The sequence below is a fragment of the Etheostoma spectabile genome, chromosome 8, assembly GCF_008692095.1.
Source record: "Etheostoma spectabile isolate EspeVRDwgs_2016 chromosome 8, UIUC_Espe_1.0, whole genome shotgun sequence".
In the NCBI taxonomy this organism is placed as follows: domain Eukaryota; kingdom Metazoa; phylum Chordata; class Actinopteri; order Perciformes; family Percidae; genus Etheostoma; species Etheostoma spectabile.
The window spans coordinates 15,790,879-15,806,254 of record NC_045740.1 but is presented as its reverse complement, the minus strand read 5'-3'; the positions used below and the strand labels follow the sequence as shown (position 1 = coordinate 15,806,254).

The following is a 15,376-nucleotide window of genomic DNA, read 5'->3' as shown; positions in this document are numbered from 1 at the left end:
TTTTTTTTAAGTTTAAAAAGTTAAAAATAATTTTGTAAAGGTCCTATATTATGTTAATTTTGAGGTCAATACATCTGTTCATTCTAGTGCCTGTCTCTTTAAGCTCAGTCTGCGCTGATTGGTCAGCATTCCCGGGTATTCCGCATCTGTACTCTCATTGCAGCCGGGGAATAACTGTAACAGCACTTTAGCTGCACTTTCTACCTTTATGTAGTTTAGTTGTTGTCCTGACGGCTCCTTTAAAGGCATAGTTACTGAATACAGCATTTTTTTGTGGATTTAGTACTTTGATACTTTCACAGTATTTATATAACACCTCCACCTGCTTTATAATAAAAAAGACATTGAAATATCACATTTTGCAATATGGAACTTTTAATACAAGTGAAATAAGTAGGCCAATAATGTGACACTGTTTTTCATTATGAGATGCAATTTTTTTTAAAGGTAAATACTACTCTAGTACTTAGCTTGATGCAGTGTTTCTCAACTTTTATGAGTCGTGCCCCCCCCCAAATAATGAGGTAGGTGTTTGCGACACCCCCACTCCCCGCAACGAGAAAGAGAGCTGCAAACATGTGTAAACAGCCGTTTCTACACGCCTCCCCTGGCTGATTTTGAGGCAGTTTTGTGAATGCTCTGATTCATAAATGTAAACAAATGCTTTGCTTTAATGAGGTTTAGTTTAATTTTAGCAGCTATCACGTAGCCTTGTCCAATGTGCTCCAGGCTCTGAGGATTCTTACTGCGTTTGTGACTTTTTCTGTCCCCCTGACCCGCCTTACAGTGTTCCAAGACCTTCTGATGTATAAATGAAGCTTTGACTATAACACATTAAATGTACTAAACTCACATAGTAATGTAAAAAACATTTCCCCCATCTCACAACCCTTGGGGGTCTCGACCACCAGGTTGAGAACCACTGGTTTAATGTACAGTATGTTAATAGTAAAAAGGCTTGTTCACAAATACCAAACACATGCTAAGTGGCAGCTGACTTAAAAGTACACAGAACAAACAAAAGAAAATGTATGATCTTTCCCATATCAAATTTTTGATCCTTGTTACAATTATCTTTTACTTACAAAATATGGTAAAACAATGGCTTAAGAAATAATCAAAGCTTAGCTTCTACAAACAGAAACGTGATATTGCTGAGGCATTTAGTCCCTTGTTTGTGATGTTTTATAAATTGCTCAACAGGGTTAAAAAAAAAGTCCTTGACTCACTTTGATGTTGAAGAGCCATGGCTTGAGTGCGTCCACCTGACTGGCTCCTTTGCTGATGTTGTACACCACCAGGTAGAGAGCTCTGGAAGTCAGGAAGTGAGGGTGGGAACCACTGAACTCCTCTCCACCTGTGTGGTAAAAAAGTAAGGAGGAAAACTAAATCACACCAGCTGAATGAAAACCCAACATACCACGCTATAAAATGTGAGTAAAATCTATTGTAATCAGTGGCACATGCATGACATAAGACATATAAATCAAGTGTTTATAAATATACATATATCGACTACTAAGAATAACTACCTATTGTTGAATGCTTTTGAGCTAACTTCAGGAACCAAATTCAATTACTTTAGACACAGTTCATACAGCTTTTCAGATTACTTAAAACATCTCCATTATAATCTCTTTGGTTAAGTAGAACAGTATATTGCTGCAATGCTAGAAAAAGAGAAATGGTTTGGTATCATGTAATAATAATGACATTTTTAACATTAAAACAATTGTGTTTCATGTTATTACAAGATGCGTTTCATGTTATTATAACATTCAAACTTATCACGGTAACTTTTCTTGTTATAACAATAAAAATAAAAACATTTGAAACATTTTCATGTTAAAACGTTATAACTTACCTTATATTGTTATATTGTTTAAATGAGGAAACTGTGCAGAGATTGGATAAATTGAGGAAAATGGCTCATCTGGTATCTTTTTTTGGGCTGTGGCAGCTGCCGCAGTCAAGACATGAGGCCAACAGTTAGACATGGAAATGATAAATGAATCAAGACTACATGAGAGCCCACCTGAGAAGTCCCAGACGTTCAGCACCATTTTCTTCTTGTCCCGCTCCCTGATGGTCCAGTCCCGCACGTCGATGCCAACTGCATCCTGCTTCGAGTTCAACTGGGAGCGCTTCAGCTTCATCAGCTGCTGGATCAGGGTGGTCTTCCCGCTGCCAGCATTCCCCACCACGATGAGCTTCATCCGGTAGTACGGCACTGCCTTCTTCAGCCGCTGCTGCAGGAACCTGGGAGAGAGGGTGGAGGAAAGGCATTTATTATAGGGCTGCTCAATTATGGAATAAATCATAATCACGATTATTTTGGTCAATATTGAAATCACGAATATTCAACAAAATGACACATTGAATTTAGGAAAGGAAATTAAAAACAGTTAAAAAGTTAAACAAATCAACAGTGAGAACTGTAAAATACTTTTACCATTTCGAAAAAATTTTCTCACTCAGAACATGAGACAAAATAAGAGTATAGTAATATGCAAAATAACCGTTTTTCTTGATAACTCTGTTTTTGTGTCATTAGGAGCCGAAATTGTAATCGCAAGTTACAATTTTTATTAATTGCACAGCCCTGTTTTATTATAAGATTTATTTGATTTTATTTCTTCTTCTATACTGTATATTCAAGACGCAGTGATTTTAACCTGTAGTGAAATTAGCACAGATGGGATTTGAGATTAACATCTAAAGAAGTGATATTAAATAGCATTTAATATTAATATCTTAACAATAAAAGCCCTCCGGTTTGTAAAGCCCCTGACCTGACTATGTCCTTGGTCTTGGTGCCAATGAGTTTGAGGTCCAGCTGGAGGCGAAGGCCGTCCAGCGGCAGGTCCCACAGTCTGCCCAGTTTCCCCATCTCATCAGGGAAGGACCGCAGGTTGGTGTTACGACTCACATCCAAGGAGGTCAGATCTTCCAACAGGCCGATCTGTGGAGGGATCTGAACAGAAAAGGTACAACCATTATTTACACCAAGGTTATACTGCACTTTCACAGCATTCATTAGTTTGATACTCATTAGAAATGGTAATAACTTTTTTAGTTTGTATATTTAATAATAATAATTTATACGTGTTCCCCAGTGGAGAAATTACACATTTTTTTACATTACACATTACACACACATGCTCAGTTCTTATACGTGCACATGTAGAGATGTCAGAGTGACTGGGTTGTGACTCCTGGGCAGCTACCAGTCCACATTCCGGTTGCCGACCCTCTACCGACTGAGGTACTGCCACCGGAAATAAGGACTCATGATAGCTAAAGAAAATCATGTAAACTTTACCTCTGTGAGCTTGTTGTCACTCAGGTGGAGTTTCTCCAGTCTGGTCCATTTGTAGGTCGGCCCACTCAGATCCAGAACTTTGATACAGTTGTGACTGAACATCAGCTCTCTGAGGTTGCTGGACTCCCAGAGTCCCGGGCCAGGCAGATCAGCGATGCTGTTGGTTCTCATGTCCACTGACCGCAAGCTGTACACGCAGAAATTAAAAATGTTTGCACCATAAGAAGAGGGATGCATGGAATCTGTATTATGAAAAGGTAAAATCAAGCTTTGAGAGTAAGTAATTGTCCATGAAACGCTGTAAAAGCAATACGGAAATGGAAAAACCATCTCAGTATCTGATTTACTTTGGGAGATTAAGGATCGCCTCAGGAACACAAGTAAAGCTGTTGTTTGCTAGTTTCAGTGTGGTGATCCTGGATGGGAGATATGACAGGGAACCTGGCGAGGACAAGAGAGATGTTTCAGGTTCAAGTTCAATTTATTCAAAAAAGTTAAAAGACAAGTACACTCATAAGTCATAATGCAATTATGTGAAACGGGATACCCTGGTGAGTTATTTAAAGCTTGTGTAACTAGCAAATAATACACATTATAGATACAATCATATTGTTTGAATAAAAAAGTAAGCATTTATCATACAATAACATTTACAACCTTCACAAAAAGAAAAGAAAAACCATAACTACCCTTATCCTACCTAAGAAGTCCCAAAACATTTAGTCCATTAGTCTAATAAAAATGCAATAAGCATTACATTCATATTTTGTGTCTCCACGTCACAAAATATGAACATAGAACAATTGCTTATTGCATTTTCGAGAAAGAAATCCTCTTTATTCAGTTTTTAAATATCATCTGAACTGACCTGATAGGGGTGTTGTTATTAAATGAATTTCTTTTAAAATATAAAATGTTCTTACAGCTACGCCAACAGTCTGATTCTAATTTGTTTTGGAGGGAACAGTAATTCAGAGCGTAAACGCAGTGTAAATTGTAATTTCATCAATAAAACAGTATAAATGATAAATGATAAATTATTCCGTTTTGCTTAAATATTCTCTAACTGGGCGTTTGGTCTGTCCATGGAACCTTAGTTACGTGGTGCTTGAGTGTAATCCAGAGTACATAGCAGGCAGACAAAGAAGGCAATCGCAATTGCAGATTCTTGTCTCTAATGATCAGTTAATTGTACTCACAGATTTTGTTCATGGAGGCACTGAAAGTTTCTAGTTTGGGGCAGGCAGTCAGGAAGTCTGGAGAAATATTCTCCACGCTGTTCTTGCTCACATCGAGCAGCTTGATCTCGGGCAGAATCAGAGGCACACAAAGCTCAGTTATACTGTTGCTGAAAAGAGAAGGAAAATAGAAGGAAAAAAAACTGTTGCTTCACCATTCTGCGATTAGACACATGGATGCATGATGCTGTCATAAAATAGTATGGTTATGTTTTTGCTTTGAGGATTTGTCCTAGGTTATTCAGCACATAAAAAATAATGAGTATGACTGTGGGGAGGGGAATGAGGTGCTAAACGGCAATCAAATTTGGTGGAAAGTCAGGGCCTAGTCTTATGTGCTGGTTTAGGACATTTCTCTTTTGAAGAATTCCTTTACACTGTGCATTATTACTATTTTATATGAACTACTACTGCACTTACTTGAAAACAAAAAATGCTAACCATGTAGCCAAATGGTCCATCCAGGACCATTGTTGGATGTCATAATAAAAAATGCCAAAAGAAAAATTATCTCAGAAAGTATCTGAGAAATCTGGTACATAAAGAAAATTAGAAATGAAATTAGGAAATTAAATAATGTTTACTATGATTTAGATTTACAACATACATCAATCTTTTTACATCTCTGTACTGATATAGAAGTTCATATCAGAAGCCACAACTTAATACACAATAGAAGTCATTATATAGGCCATCAATGTGTTGGCCCATCTCTGGAAATTCCCCATAATCAATGGAAACATGCCCAGTGTTCTGCTATGCAATAACATGTGAAATCCATCCAATTTTATAATTTCAAAATGTCCACATTTCCTTCTATCTGAAATGCAAAAGTCCAAAGAAAATCTTATTATGTGTCCGTCATTTTCATTGCAACCAACACAACTGACTTCTTAACTACATACTGTAAGTGCTCAAATAGTAAGATAAAAACACTACAACACTACATTTTAGAGTCATTCAGCCGTGATGAACTCTTCAATTTCCTGCTCATCTGAGAATTCAAACCAGCAGCCTACCCTTCCATGAACAGCTCCTCCAGTTGACTCATGGCACGGCCCAGCTCGTGAGGGAACGTGGTGATTTTGTTGAAAGAAAGATTGAGCTGCCGCAGTGATCGGCAGGTGACAGCAGGGTCAAAGGTCAGTAGGGGACCCACACAGTTACGTGAGACGTTCAGCATGCTCAGTGAGAGCAGAGACAACAGCTCCACTGGCAGCGACTGGAGCTGGTTGCCCTGCAGGTCCAACCGAGTCAGACTCTTCAAACTCTGTCAAACAAAAAACAAAAAGTTTCAGTGTACATTTTCCTTTTAGGATTTGATTCGGTCTAGCGATTCAGGTGAGCTTGGGTGCCACCTGGCAAAGAGCTGAGGGAAACTCCAGCAGTCTGTTGTGGCTCAGGTCCAGACGGAGGAGATGCCCCAGCTGCTGCTGGACGAAGCCATCATCCATCAGACAGGACAGGGAGTCCAATTCGTTCCCCGACAGGTCCAGAAGGCGGATCCTTTCCTTCTCTTTGGGCAGAGCAACAGAGCTCTCAGCAAATCCAAACACTGAGGGGGCGACAAATCATTGAACTTGACATTGATGGAAAGACTGCAAAAAAAAGCTGCTCTGAAAAACCCTTTTAGAAAAACTGAAATTACTTGCATTATACAAATTAAACTGGAAGAATTATGGATGGCAAAATAACACGTTTTGAAATTTACACCTTACTTTACCTCCATTTTTTATCTGTTAGTAGGCAGAGTGAGTATCCTGTTAAACTAAGCCTTGTTTATTTTTCTGTCTGTAAAAAGGTGCTATATCAAATAATCTATTATTTAAAGAAAAACGCTTTTTAAAATCAATCGAAGTTGAATCTGATGGCAAAACCTTTTTGACTTGAGCCAGTCCTTCCGTATCTCCTGTGTACATGCTCGCTGTGTTCCTTCTCAGTTGGACCACTCTGCAAAAGAAGAAAAACCCCAGAGAGAAAAACTAACAGTGAGGTATACATTTGGGTAAGATTTAGAGTTCTGTTAGTAAGAGAGAGACTGCAAAGATATTTCACTTAAAAGTAATTTAAATTCTATCCTTTATGATGTAAATTTGAACGCACTCCAATGAAAAAAATATTCTGACCACTGTCCTAAACATAAGATGTAAAGGAAGATGTTTCCCGGTACCTCTGCACTGGCATGTCTGCGGCGTCCCTGCTTCCTTCTGAAAGACCCGTCTCTCAACTCTTCTGTTGAATTATTATGTGGCTTTGGAGACAGTACACCAGGCAGGGAATCACTCTCTACAAGGACAGGCACACGTTATCATCAAAAGGTACACAACAATTTGATTTTAGAAACCAATTCAAACCAGACTAGCTCATATGCCTTTCACTGCCACAGAACAGTATTTGTCCTCTCAGTTGGAGGTTCAGGTTTGTAAGAACAATATTTGTTACCGTTCCCGTGTAATTTCATTTTCAGGGGACTGATTATCATTTGCGATATGAAAATTGTTGCTGATCAAAGCCCAAATTATTCTAAAGCTTAGTTTCATGTGCTCACACGAAAATGTTTTACGTGCGTACACAAGTTTGCAAAGAAAACAGGAGGATGATTCTCACAGAAGTGCTGCTATATAAGGGCATCGGGATTACAATCACGATTGGGATGTTTAATATGAATGACTATAGTACTAGTTAGTGCATGAAGGGAGTAGCTTGGAACAGGGAAGGGGAGAGCTGCAGGAGGAAGGCTGTATTTTCAGAATCTGAGCTTATGAAGTAAGTGGTCACGCTCCAGATGAATATGTTACTAATGAAGCATCACTACACTCAGTAATACACTGAGACTAATCACTCATCAGCTCAAAAACATCTACAACTAATCAATGTGGCTTCTTTAACGCGCAACAGACTGTGAAAAACAATTCAGAGGGATGACGTGTTAATTACTGAAGTGGAAAAACACAGGCTATTACTGAGTATAATCTTCAGTGGTGTTTCTGAGAAAACAAAGTTACAGTGCAGAGATATTCATTTATCAACTGCTGGAGAACAATAGAACTACAGTCTAAAGTTTGACAGATTATTTCTCCTCAGTTCCGTTTTAGTAGAATTACATCTAAGTATTTCTGTTATTCAAGCGTATAAATGTAATTAAGTTCCACTTCAAGTCTGAAGACACTTGCTGCCTGTGTTGGAATCAAACATAACATTGAATCATTTTCATTAATATATTTATAACCGTTACTTTTTCAACTAATTTTAACTCCTCATAATTGTGCTCCGTGTGCCATAAAAGTCTGATATCTATGAACTTTACCGTCACTCTCCAAATCGTCAAATAAACTGTCTTCCATGGAGACAAAGCTGAAGCTGGAGTCGTCGCTTTCGTCAGAAATGTAGCCAGATGTGAGACACGGGTCGCCGCCCAGAGATCTAGGAGGACCACCGAGACTCTTGGACCTCTGGAGAGACTGAATATACCTCGCCAAACTCATACCTTTACCTTAAAGACAAAACACAGTACATGTACATTAAGACAGGGCTGCAACTAAATATCTATTCCATCCTTTTTTTCAAATAACTGATCCACTGCTTGTTCGAGAAAATGTCAGAAATGTTGCCTTCAGATGACTTGTTTTGTCCAAAACCTGAATTCACAAAAATATAAAAGAGAGAATAGCATCAACTCCTCCTCACTGTTCTTGTAACGGAGACTGTATGTTCTGCCTCTTTCCGTCAGCAGCGGGCTAAGCCAGGCGGCGTCCAGGCGGCCCAGCCTGAAGCCCCCGAGGCAGAGGGCGCTGTTGTTGAGGTCCAGACCCAGACGGCCCAGCAGCTGAATGACTGTAGGTCCTTCGCCCCGCTTCACGCTCACAGCCAGAGCCCTGCGGAGGTGCTGCTCGTGGGCACCTCGGCTGAGCAGGAGCTCCACCAGCTCCAGAGGGCCGCCTCTCTCACACACCTGAAAAGGAAAGCACAGAGTTAATGATTAAGAATAAACTCATAATTATTCTATCTATTAGTAGGGCTAAGTATTGAAACTGAATTTTGGTACAGTTTGAAAAAAGTTATTGGCACAGACAACATTGCTCCCAGGTTTATCTATTAGTCTATAAAATATCTAAAACAACAAAAACCCAAACAAAAGTCAATTACAAGTTAGGAGTTCTTTAGTTAATGTTTTCATATTTTCAAAAATTTGAATTGCCTACTTTGCCCCATCAACCGAAAAAAAGATATTTTTCAATTTTCAATCAAATGAAATTCAGAAAAGCAGCAAATCCCCCCCACCCCATGGAAAAGCTGGAACCAGTAAATATGAAGTACTTCTACTTATTGAATGACAAATGTTATGAAATAATCTGATCACAATTGTTTTGTCGTTCCCATCCTATTCATCTTCCCTAAGGCATTAAGCTGCTGAAAGCAGAGTAGCTGCAGTAGATATCTTGAATAGAACTTCAGGTTATATGCGTTTAAAATTGATACACTGTAATTTGTTATGTGCAATACACTCTGCACACATTTTATTTTATCTCGTCCCATTTAATTGTATTTTTTTATTGTATTTATTCAGTGAACATTGAGTTCACAATGTTCTTAAGATTTAAGAGACACACAAGAATATGTACATTTTCTAAGAACCGTTCCATTCCCATTGATGACGTAACAGTAGATAGATAAGAAAGGGGCACCAGAGGAATAGAGGATTGGTTCAAGGCAGGTTCACGCAGATAAATCTTCAGGAAGGCAACATTCTGACAATTTATGATACCAATACAGATAAGAGAATATAACATTCACAACAACAAACAATCATATTCTGTTGATGCACGGACTGATGGTTCTTTTAATAGTTTCAGCATTATCATCAAATAAGTATATCTTTTTCCAGTTTTGTAGCTTACACAAGAAGTGTTTGAGCTAAATGCTAACGTCAGCATGCTAACATGCTCACATAACAATGCTAACACGCTGGTGTTTAGCAGGTTTGTTTGTTTAGAGTGTTAGCATGCTAACAATCGCAAGCTATGGACAAAACAAAACGTTGTCCAGTCAACTATTATTACATTTCATCCTAAACATCTAGGGTTTTTTTGTATAACCAAATTCTATGGCAGTCCATAGATTTTTCCATAGACGATTGTGATTGGTTTAAAGAAATGTCAATAAACCAGAGCACGTTTTTCTCCCATCCTGGAATGCTGTGTGGACTAGCCAGACCCCCTCCTCCGTAGCACTGTGGAAGAATGTCTGGCAATGCAAGACTAAACTTTCCCCTAACCCTGGCATGTGGGGTATTGTGACCTCTGACCTGGTAGATGAGAGATTCTGTTTTGGTTTTCCCATTGATGTCTGCGCCCAGCTCGATCAGACACTCAGCCAATGTCGTGTCTCCGTCCTCGCAGGCTTTTTCCAGCATGTTGTAGTGTAGCTGTGAGTCGCACCACATCTTAGACAGAGCCAGGCACACCGATTTACGCAGCTTGACAGCACACAGAATGAGAGAAGAGAGAATTACAAATTACAGTACAATTCAGTTTTGTACTGTATGGGCCTGTGTGTGTACAGTACAGCCTGCGGGTCAACATAACTGCCTATTAATACATAGTATGTGACCCAGTCTAAAACTCTTGATATTTACATGTACGTAGATATAAAAGAAAGAAAGAAATTTATGCATTTTATGATCAGAATGAAAAAGTCAAGAATCTGGGACAAAAAACTGCCCTGGTTCTTTTGGAAAGTAGCAGTTAAGAGACAAATACTTATCAAAAATGAAAAGCTTTTTAAAAATATTTGTTTGAAACAAGCTGTGTGAAAAGAATCTGTGGTGAGAAGAGAAAGATACAGAAAGAGAAACTGAAAAAGACGAGGAAATGGTGGGTTAGTTGTGTCTAACCGTCTAACTCACAGCATTGTTGTTCTGGTCAGAAGTCTCTCTGAGGTGTTTGAAGATCTGCCTGTCAAAGTCTTCTCTCTGCAGTTCAGCAGCTGCTCCTGAACAAGCGTCCAGCATCCTTAGAGCCACCTGAAAACACTGCGAGACACAAAAAACACGGACAGATCATAAGTTTGCAATCACTGAACTATAATCAGTACCAGTCAAGAGAAGCCAAGTTGATTTTACTCAAAGAATATAGCCCAAAATACAAATTTGCGTCAAAGGGCTTTACAATATGTACAGCATACAACAGTCTCTATCCCAAGTCTACACTACTGTGACTGGGTCTCTTTATCCAGACCACTAGCAATCAATTACATCTACGTCTACATTTAACATCATAAGAAAGCTGCCTGTTGGACTACAACTGTAAATGTATAAAGTAGTGTGAAAATATCTACAAATATGGAAACAGATGTTATTGTGGTTCCTAATTCTGATAAAAAGATTTTACAAATTGTAAAGTTCTCAAGTTTTACATTTTACATTACATTTTGACATATTTTGTGTTTTATTCTCGACTCCAAAATATATTTAGTGAGTTTCAGTGGAGAGTTGTGTTGCCCATCTAACTGCCATTTCTTGACAAGCTGTTAACCCTTGTGTTGTCTTCCTGTGACCATGCAACGTGTTGTCCTCCCGGGTTAACTCTTTTTTTAGAAGCTTGTTTTTCTCCAAGGTTTCTTTTACATTTTTGAGGTTTCTGTCACTTTTTTTTGGTGCTTTTTTTCACTACCACCGGATTCACCACTAACATTTAAGTTACCATTGTGGTAAAGTTTTTACCACAAATTTTACAATAATTTATAATTCATAGTCAATAAATTGCATTTATACGAAATTATACTTTATTTTTGAGTTTAAAAAAAGCTGAAGTTTTGAATTATTTTTGACAAATAGTTATGATTAAGTGGATGTTCACAGTCTGTCAAAGCTTGGTTAGGATACTGATTAGAAACCATTTCATTGTTTTTTCGAATGCTATGAAACACCCAAAATTCAATGAAAGTAGTGAACTGATCATTGGTTTTACCTGTGAAGAGCATTGTATGGAACTATCCAGTTATTTCGGGGGCAATTTGCTTAAAAGAAAACCATATTTCTGATGTAGCAACTTTGAAACCGGGTCAAAATTGACTTACAGAATTACAGATTTGAGGGTTAGCACTTAATGACAAAGGATTACAACTAAATAATTTAACATGAATTGTGTTTCAAAGGTTACCTTCAGGAGCATCTCAGACTCTTCCCTGTACTGGATGAGTGAGGCGACCACAACGGAGGCCAGAACAGGTACGATCATCCTCGACAGCTTCTTCTTGGTTACGAGGTAGTTGAGCAGGGTGAGACCCCAGTAGTGTATCTCTGGAAGAAGTTGGGAAAGTTCGTGAAAGCCTGATCTTTAATATGGAAATAATATTTAAAATGTCTTTTAATTCCACTATTCAACAACAGCACATTCAGGTTATAGCACACCTTTAGTCAAAGAAACAGATTTCACCACATTCACTACAACTAGAGTACTTCCAAATCTGCTTTTATGAACCTAAACTCAAGAGGGCATAATATTCTGTAACTGAAATTATTTATTAGCCATAGGTGCCCAGACTTTCACTGCAGAGTAGGGCTGCACAATATGACCTAAAATCAAAATCAATTAATTGCACATTTGACCTCGATAACAATAAATAATTAAAAATATTTTGGCATCATAGTTCATTGGCAAGGGGTGTACTGTAAATAGACTCAAATATTGAAGGTGAGATATTTTTTTCTAATTCAAAAGTGCTTATTTTTGTGATTTTAAAATAATTGAGGGAAACACACAAAGCGGGAACTATTATGGCTATTTTTTTTTTTACAAAGTATGAAATTGAAATGAAAGCACACGTTGCTTGAAATGAAAATGTCACATTTTAGTTTTATGAAAATTACATCGTCAGAATTTCTATGTCGATACATTTTTGATTAATTGTCCAGCCCTACTGTAGAGCCAATACTATGCCATCCTGTTGTTAATCTGGTTTAAGACACATAGCAGATTTTTCCTGTCCAATTTAATATTAAAACAATAATCTAATTTGGGTTAATTCAGGCTATTACTGACAATTGTTTACTGTACCTCGTTCCTGTGGGAACATCTGTAGTGTGTGCAGCACTGTGTCTATCGCCCCCTGCTGGCAGAGCAGGTCCACTGCACCAGAGCAGTCAGCCAGAGCAGACAGCACCTTCAAACCGCACGTCTGTATGGTCGAGCTGCTGATGAACTGCACACAGACACAAACACACTGGACATCATGCTGGTGGCTATATTAATACTGTGTCTGCAGCTGAATTACGCATAGAATTGTAAAAAAATATAATTGACAATGTTATAGTACTTTGGGTTTGTGGATGGCAAATTTTTTTAATTAAAAAAAACAAAATGGTAAACGAAATTCAGTTCACAAACAAATGCTTCAACATCTTCAATTAATATCAACATTTTGCCACAATCTCATTGCTATAAATGGGGTGGATAAAATATTAAAAACACCTATAAGTGTAATGCATGACCTTAAAGTTGATTCAAAACCTCTTTCCTTTTTTACATCCGACATAAAAGATAAGATAGAAATAAATAAAAAAGGAATTATCAAAGAAGGAATTGCATAAATGTACATTTCAGACTTCAAGTCTTTATATGGCACAAAAGGCAGTTAAAAGTTGTACATAACATTGTTTATAATGGGGGTTGGACATCCCCAATGACATGTGATGCCTTTTTTTCTTGTTTCTACCCTTTCCTTCATTCTTCAATTATTTTTGTTAATGTAATTACACCCTTTCAAAGTTCTGGTTACAAAACCACCTACTATATAATTTCTACAATGAATGGATGAACTGTTTTTGAATTCAGTGTGTAATGAATGAGAACTATACTGTATGAACTGGCTGAGTAATTGTTCCCTGTTTCTCTTTCTGTGCAAAACAAAATCCCATGAGGGCATTTTTCAAGCTCTGCCTTCATGTATTCTTCTTGGTTTCTGTGATATCTGAGCTATTTTATTGTATTATTTCCATCCATATCTTTAAAAAGCCCACAAGGACAAAAGGTGTGGAAAGGCTGTAAGAAAATGGGTCATGTTTTGGTCAGTGGGTTCATACCCTGTTGAGAACCTCCAGGTAGAGGGTGTGAGCTCCTTCCACCACACACTGGTTTTTCAGCACCTTCAGTGACACGTCGGCCATGTCAGGATCTGCGACAGAGACGCCGTGCTCCCTTAAACTCCTTTCTAGGAATACAAACACACCAAGGAAACAAGTGAAGACGAAGAGGGAAACACACATCTGCTCTGTTGTCAATCACTAATCTAATAAGAAGTGTTACAAATGCAGTACTTGGAGCGAAGGAAGAGCACACCATTAACTAATCAAGCTGCTCCACTGACCCAGCTTTGTTCCAGTTGGATTCGCAGAATATTAATACTGTAAATGGAAACGTGTACTCGTTACCCTTCCTGAAAAGTAGCTGGAACTATCACATCCCCTAAACATGCACAACTGTATTTAGAGCTGTTCCCCGTTCAATTCAACTGCCTAAATTTCATGTCATTCAATGCCTATTATTACAGCTGCAGTTTATTTCCACAGCAAATTGAAAGACACAGATCTAGCATATAATGTCATTACAGATTACTGAGGAGCAACTTTGGCAAAAATCTGGACTTTTGCTTCTGTCCACCTGACAAATCCAAGTCCATTCTTCACTCATTTTACCTAGTAAACAATATCTTAATCTAATTTCTTAATCTGTTAGATGTTCCGCTTTCTTCACCAGCTAGTCGCTAACTGAACTGTCTGGTGTTTGGTGCTGGACAGGTTGTGTACAACGGGTTTATCAGAGCAACAACAACAACAACAAAAATCTAACCGAAAAGATCAGCCTATAACCATCATATGATTGGCAGGCAGGTCACCCATGGGCCGGGCATGAACATGACAGAAAGTGCACTTATATTACCCGGGCAGAGGAAGACCAGGCTGGCCTGCAGAGCCTCCAGCTGGACCTCTGGCTGGAAGTTGTGGACCTTCATGCTGCTGAGGATCTGACTCATGGCCATGTTCAACTCATCTAGACTGGCGGTCCTACAGATGTACAGTAAATCAAATATGTCTATCATAACATTTTGAGAAAGATATTGTTGCTTGATGTTCATGACTTAATATTTTAATAAGTCAGATAACAAAAGTCCTACAATAAGGTACAGAAAGTGTGGATGATCTTTGACAAACAACCTCTTTACTCAGTGCATCTGTTTTTTTCTCATGCACACTTGTTTTTTTGTTATTTATACTAACTCTTTTTAAAACCAAGGAGGACATCATGGAAGGGAAACTGTTTGTGCCCACCTTCCCTGGAAGAGCAGGCTGAGCAGTTTACAGGCGCTGACTGAAACTTCAGCTGAGGTTGAATGTCTCTTCATCATCTCCACTAGGTTGACGTGGAGGCCACTGGACAGCAGCAGCGAGCGCATTTTACCTGCAAACGGAGCAGAGCAGACCTTCGCTGTACGAGCCAAGAAAACATTTTTCATATATATTTTTTTATATAATTGTTGGATGTTACACCTGCAATAAAAAATGTCTGTTTGTTTTTATGACAACTTGGGAGGCATATCATCACCTCTTAAGTTGATATGTCGAGTTTATAAGCAAACAGGTAGTCTATAGCCACAACATTCCACTTCTGGGATTGCTCTCATTCTGTTGGAAATTCCGCCGGATGTATCTCTTTGTCGTTACAAAGAGATGTCCGTTTTACGATGTCCCATTACCTTCTGCTTTCTTTGTGTCCGGTGGATTTCTGAGCACTATGGTTACCTGGTCCTCAGATCTCTG

General features: G+C 38.5%; 1 protein-coding gene across 4 annotated transcripts in view; it reads right to left on the bottom strand.

Moving 5' to 3' along the window:
• The window catches only part of lrrk2 (leucine-rich repeat kinase 2), a 41,819-nt gene that overhangs the window by 14,657 nt on the left and 11,786 nt on the right, over window positions 1-15,376 (bottom strand). For 3 of the 4 annotated variants that reach the window (XM_032524268.1, XM_032524267.1, XM_032524270.1), the window contains exons 12-30: window positions 14,888-15,017; window positions 14,499-14,623; window positions 13,643-13,770; window positions 12,618-12,762; window positions 11,721-11,860; window positions 10,466-10,591; window positions 9,866-10,036; window positions 8,248-8,512; window positions 7,863-8,053; window positions 6,731-6,844; window positions 6,438-6,510; window positions 5,919-6,115; window positions 5,580-5,830; window positions 4,522-4,670; window positions 3,670-3,763; window positions 3,323-3,509; window positions 2,793-2,974; window positions 2,036-2,259; window positions 1,230-1,357 (exon numbers count right to left, since the gene is read on the bottom strand). In XM_032524268.1, coding sequence (XP_032380159.1) covers window positions 1,230-1,357; window positions 2,036-2,259; window positions 2,793-2,974; window positions 3,323-3,509; window positions 3,670-3,763; window positions 4,522-4,670; window positions 5,580-5,830; window positions 5,919-6,115; window positions 6,438-6,510; window positions 6,731-6,844; window positions 7,863-8,053; window positions 8,248-8,512; window positions 9,866-10,036; window positions 10,466-10,591; window positions 11,721-11,860; window positions 12,618-12,762; window positions 13,643-13,770; window positions 14,499-14,623; window positions 14,888-15,017 — 3,020 coding nt within the window. Of the gene's footprint in view, window positions 1-1,229; window positions 1,358-2,035; window positions 2,260-2,792; window positions 2,975-3,322; window positions 3,510-3,669; window positions 3,764-4,521; window positions 4,671-5,579; window positions 5,831-5,918; window positions 6,116-6,437; window positions 6,511-6,730; window positions 6,847-7,862; window positions 8,054-8,247; window positions 8,513-9,865; window positions 10,037-10,465; window positions 10,592-11,720; window positions 11,861-12,617; window positions 12,763-13,642; window positions 13,771-14,498; window positions 14,624-14,887; window positions 15,018-15,376 lie in introns of all 4 variants that reach the window. The other variant, XM_032524269.1, reaches the window with a different exon arrangement.